Genomic DNA, 6,000 nt, shown 5'->3' with positions numbered 1-6,000 from the left:
GTCTATGGCCCCACCACAGTTAGGGAATCCCATTGCAGCAAAGCCATCCACTATGACCTGCACATTTCCCAGGGTCACTACCCTTGATAGCAGCAGATCTTTGATTGCGTGGGCTACTTGCATCACAGCAGCCCCAATAGTAGATTTGCCCACTCCAAATTGATTCCCAACTGACCGGTAGCTGTCTGGCGTTGCAAGCTTTCACAGGGCTATCGCCACTTGCTTCTCAGCTGTGAGGGCTGCTCTCATCTTGGTATTCATGCGCTTCAGGACAGGGGAAAGCAAGTCACAAAGTTCCATGAAAGTGCCCTTACGCATGCGAAAGTTTCGCAGCCACTGGGAATCGTCCCAGACCTGCAACACTATGCGGTCCCACCAGTCTGTGCTTGTTTCCCGAGCCCAGAATCGGCGTTCCACAGCATGAACCTGCCCCATTAGCACCATGATGCATGCATTGGCAGGGCCCATGCTTTCAGAGAAATCTGTGTCCATGTCCTGATCACTCACGTGACCGCGCTGACGTCGCCTCCTCGCCCGGTATCGCTCTGCCAGGTTCCGGTGCTGCATATACTGCTGGATAATGCGTGTGGTGTTTAATGTGCTCCTAGTTGCCAAAGTGAGCTGAGCGGCCTCCATGCTTGCCTTGGTATGGTGTCCGCACAGAAAAAAGGCGAGGAATGATTGTCTGCCGTTCCTCTGATGGAGGGAGGGGCGACTGACGACATGGCTTACAGGGTTGGCTTCAGGGAGCTAAAATCAACAAAGGGGGTGGCTTTACATCAAGGAGTATTTCAGGCAGGACTTCACGGAGGGTTCCAATAAGAAATGGTGCACCTAAGTTATTGTTCTTATTGGAACAAGGAGGTTAGTCTGGCCTCTGATTGATACATGGCTAGATTTACCTCGCTGCACCTTCTCTGTGAGTGACTGCAGTGTGACCTAGAGCAATGAGTCCCCTAGACAGGGGAGGGGGAGAAGCAAATGAGTACAAAACAAATCTGGTCTATTTCTTGTTTTGATCCACTCCATCTATCTTTTACATCTTTGGCTGGTAGCAGACGGTGCAGAAGGACTGCATGCCATCCACATCTCATGGCTGCTCGGCAGAAGATGGTACAGTATGACTGCTAGCCATCCTCATCTCTTGCCTGCCCGGCAGAAGATGGTACAATACGACTGCTAGCCATCCTCATCTCTTGCCTGCCCGGCAGAAGATGGTACAGTACGACTGCTAGCAATCCGTATCGCCTGCCTGCTCACCATAAGACGGTTCAATAGGACTGACTGCAGGACTAAAGAGAATGACCTGGTCAAGTCACTCCAAATTTAGTCCCTGCGCCCATGTCTGCCCAGGCGCTCCCGGCCGACGTGGCCAGGAGCACCTTGGACATGACAATGATGGCTACCAGTCGTATTGCACCGTCTGCTGCCAGAAGGCAATGGGTTGCTGCTACTGTGTAGCAATGCAATACCGCGTCTGCCAGCACCCAGGAGACATACAGTGACGGTTACCTGAGCGGGCTCCATGCTTGCCATGGTATGGCGTCTGCACAGGTAACTCAGGAAAAAAGGCGCGAAACGATCGTCTGCCCTTGCTTTCACGGACGGAGGGAGGGAACGGGGGCCTGACGATATGTACCCAGAACCACCCGCGACAATGTTTTAGCCCCATCAGGCATTGGGATCTCAACCCAGAATTCAAATGGGCAGTGGAGACTGCGGGAACTGTGGGATAGCTACCCACAGTGCAACGCTCCGGAAGTCGACGTTTGCCTCGGTACTGTGGAAGCACTCCGCCGAGTTAATGCACTTAATGCACTTAGAGCATTTTCTGTGGGGAAACACACACTTGACTATATAAAACCGATTTCTAAAAAAACGACTTCTATAAATTCGACCTAATTCCTTAGTGTAGACATACCCTTAGAGACTAACCAATTTATTTGACCATAAGCTTTCGTGAACTACAGCTCACTTCATCGGATGCATTCCCTGGACACTTTCGAGGGCAGTGGGCACTGTCCAGGATTCTCTGCTCAGTGTCCCCCTCTGAATCCCTTGACTTTATACCTGTGACCCTCACTCCCGTCCCTGTTTTTCATTTGTCGTCCCCTGAAATTATTAGGAGCACATTTGTGCATGGAGATGGAGAGTTTTATAAGCAATTGCAGGTGCCTGGCCCAGTGCTGACAACTGCTTTTTTCCCCTCTAGTGTAGGCAGGGCTTGTGAGCATGAGAGAGATTGAATGCTTTGTAATGAAGGTATATTGTAACATTTCTCTCCAGGTGGCACTTTGTTAACAACAATCAGATCCTGATTGATCTTTGAAGGGCTAATTCTTATGTGGTTTGCAAGGATCCTAGAAGAAGCAAGTGTTGAGTAGGGGTACTTTAAAAGTATCAGTGAAAAAAAGAATAGTGGCATAAGAAATTTGCAATACAATGCCTGTGTCTCCTTCGCACCCCACAGTAATTTGTTCTTATTCCTGTTATTATCCCCTCAGGCACTAATGGTCACTTTATTAATTAGTTGAAAATTGCATTCTAGGTCAAATGGTAGCCCCTCCCACCATTGTTGCAAATTGCTACTGGTAGGGCCCAGTAAATGGCAGTGTTACTGCAAAATGGGAATGATCCTTTGCTTTTCAAAATAAAGCCCAAGGGCCAGCTGCACTTTCCAGGGCTGCAAAAGGGATTTCAGAATTTCTAAACAGAGCATTTCCCCAGGCCTGCTTTTAAGCAGTCAGAAATTAAGAGGTCATTGTTAAGATTTCTAATCACAGCTGATTATGTTACTGTATGTGCTGATTTTTAAAGCCTGCTTTCTAAGGTGCACTGCTTCAGCACCTCTCTGAAAACTGGGGCTGAGGTTTTCAAAAGGCACTAGTAATTTTGGGTTACTCAATTTTGGGGTGCCCAACTTGAAATGCTTTAAAGGTGCCTGATTTTCAGGGGGCAGATGCTCAGCAATTTTTAAGAACTATGACCCCCTTTTAAGGCATCTCAGTTTAGGCACCCAAAATCACAACTCACTTCAAAAAACTTGGCCTGGTGTCACTTGAAAGATATTTATGCTGAATGTAGGAATGAAGCAACATACATTTCAGAAAACAAGTGTAGAAATATAGGAATCTCTCAAGTCTTTAAAAAGGGAAACTCCTACGGTTGCCAAAACTGTATTTAAAATATAAGGGACTCTTTTCTTAGAACTCCCATCCCACCCCACCTCCCATTATTATTATTATTAATATTAATAATAATACACAGTACCGACCTACAGTTGCCAGGGATATTTATTGCAGCTTTTTGCAGCACTCAACTCCTCCCAATCTTGTTGTACAGAGTCATGGGGGTGCTGGAAGAATTTTTATAGTGGGGGTGCTGAGAGCCATTGAACTCAACTGTAAACCCTGTATATGATAGAAACCACTTCAAGCCAGGGGGCGTGGCAGCACCCTTAGTTCCAGCACCTATGTACAGAGATGAAAAAATGAGGGACGTTCCTTGTAGTAAGGGACTGTTGGCAACCCTATATGGAAGTCGTAGGTGTTTGGCCTGTGCAGGAAGTAAAGGAGCAGAGGAGGTGAACATCAGAGGTCAAGCAAAAGATTTTCCATTAATCATTTTCTGCTGCCTAGTGTGCTAGATACATTGTATCAGGACATCTGTGGTCTGGCAGGTAGGGAACTGACTGGAAGTCAGGGTTCATTTTCTAGCTCCTCATTGCTAGTATGAAGGAAGTGGTTAACATTAGAGTTTTGCAGATAACTCCCCTACCATCGTGCAAAATATAGAGCTCCTGATTTCTATTTTCTATATGACCATGGCCCTGTGTCCTCTCATTCCTTTTCTTGCATAACAATTGAAACCTTTTTCCAACTGATTTCTATTTCGCACGAATTTACTGAAGCTCAAGTTGCCTTTCTTCCTTTCCCAAAGGCCACTGAAGTCAACAAAAAGACTCCCTGGGGCTTTGGATGAGACCATAAAATATCAGAGAAGATGGAGATGAAGATGATCACCAGACAGGGAGAGAGAGAGGTACATTCAGAAAGCAGTAAAATATTCATATCTATAAATCCATGACCACAAATTGGTGAATATTTTTCTGTTCTCACTTAGCCAGTTTTATGAAACTCATGATAGCTCTTATAAGTACTTAATATTTTTTCTCTTTGATTTTTTTTTTTTTTTTTTTTTTTTTACTTACCAGAAGCAGTAGTTTCACACCACCATATCCAAAGCCAGAAACTGATACATCACTCAATGATGGAACGCAATAGAAGCCTGTCTGAGCCTTGCTAAGCCTGGTGAATTTGGAGGATTTTATTTCCCTCATGTTCTAAAAATGCTCCAATAGTTTGTTTGTTTGTTTGTTTGGCCATCTGTAGAAATAATCAAAATGTAACTTCAGTGAAAAGTGTAAACTAAAGCAGTCACTTTAGGAAAGCAAGCAAAACTTAGCAAAGGAGTTAAACACATAATATCATTTAATGTTCTAGTTTTACTTGTGAAATCATATTTAATAAACCTAAGGGTCAACACAGAAAGAATGATTGGAGCAAATATATTGTAAAACTTCTGATAGTCAGTAGATCTTGAAAGATTCCTGAATTATTTTTGAAATATGGAAACCTTGGCCTAAGCTTATTATTTATCTGTCTTAAAGTTGTATACTGCTGCTCATCACCATACTATCTGAGTGCCTTCCATATAAAATAAATACAATAACAAAGTTCCTAGTGGATTTCAGAGTCTCTGGCATTGCTTTATGGGATGAAAACTCTGCATAGGCTGGGGGGGATTTTTTGGGGAGGCAGGTGGGGAGTAAAAGGAGTGTTTGAATTGCAAGTGTCACTCAGGGTGGAAAGGCTTTCTCAGAGGGGAAGGCCGTGCAACATTTCCTCAAAATGGTCAGACTGTGTCAGTTTTATTATTGTGCTCAGCAAGCTGTATAAATATACGTGATGTTTTTTCTGTATAAATATACAATGTAGGTACAGTTTTAATATAGGCATACCTCAAACAATGAATAAACTTTACAAAAAACAACACCTCCCCCCCACCCAGAGTGGAATGTAGATCAGATGATAAAGAAAGGAATCAATGGGCAATTAAACCAGAAGGCAACGATGAATATCAAAAGACATCATCATCTACATTTAAATCCTACTAGATGAGCTGCATCTTAAACACAAATGAAAATTAAATGTCCTCAATGTAAATACAGAGCCAGCTGGGACTCCTGAATAAAAGGAGTTCAGATCTGATAAACTTAACTCCCCCCTGGTTACTTTGAGTTCAACCATCAGTGTTCAAAAGGGGATAAAGAGCAGCAACATTTCATAGCAGAGTTTTAAAAATTAGGGATGATTTTACCAAAACATTAAGATATTATGCAGTGCTGAGCCACCTATAACATAATATTTTAAAGTCACAACTGGGGGTAACGCTGCTTTTACATTCCAGTTTTGATCTCCTAGTAAAAGAGTCAAAAGGTCAGTCAGCAGTTGGATGCTGCCTCCATAGTCTTCCAGACATCCACAAGCGTTTGATCACTGCGCATTGCCAAATGGCATGTATCCAAGCTGCTTTTTGTGTTTTACATTTTTCACAAGCCAGAGGGGTGTTTCCTGTGTAACCTAGCAGAGAGAAATGGAGATCCATACATTTTAAATATCAACTTTGATTGAAGTTCAAATGGCTGGTCTGGAAATGAAACCAAATGTATTTTATGTGATGATTCACACCTATTCAGTACTAACATACTGAATCAGACTCCCTTAAAATGGTGTTTTATTTGCTCTGCCCCTTTGTGAACAGTAGTACTAATAGTTTTAATACAAAATCAGCCAATTAATGGGGTAATTGCTAATTATGGGCAGACGGAAATAACTGACAACAATACAAAAGAGGAAATGTACATAAAAATTGTATGTATCCCTACCCTCATCCCCTTTGAATTCCTCTTTTCTCTTTAAACTGTATGCTCTTCAGATC

The 6,000-nt window shown here is 43.2% G+C and overlaps 1 protein-coding gene across 1 annotated transcript in view; it reads right to left on the bottom strand.

Annotated features, from left to right (window-relative positions):
- Positions 1 to 224: 224 nt before the first annotated feature.
- Positions 225 to 6,000, bottom strand: part of FAM120B (family with sequence similarity 120 member B) — a 102,816-nt gene continuing 97,040 nt past the window's right edge. The window contains exon 11 of the mRNA XM_074948800.1: positions 225 to 750. Coding sequence (XP_074804901.1) covers positions 729 to 750 — 22 coding nt within the window. The 3' untranslated portion in view covers positions 225 to 728. The remainder of the gene's footprint in view (positions 751 to 6,000) is intronic.

This window comes from Natator depressus, chromosome 3, assembly GCF_965152275.1.
Source record: "Natator depressus isolate rNatDep1 chromosome 3, rNatDep2.hap1, whole genome shotgun sequence".
In the NCBI taxonomy this organism is placed as follows: Eukaryota; Metazoa; Chordata; order Testudines; family Cheloniidae; genus Natator; species Natator depressus.
This window is presented reverse-complemented; position numbering and strand designations above follow the sequence as displayed.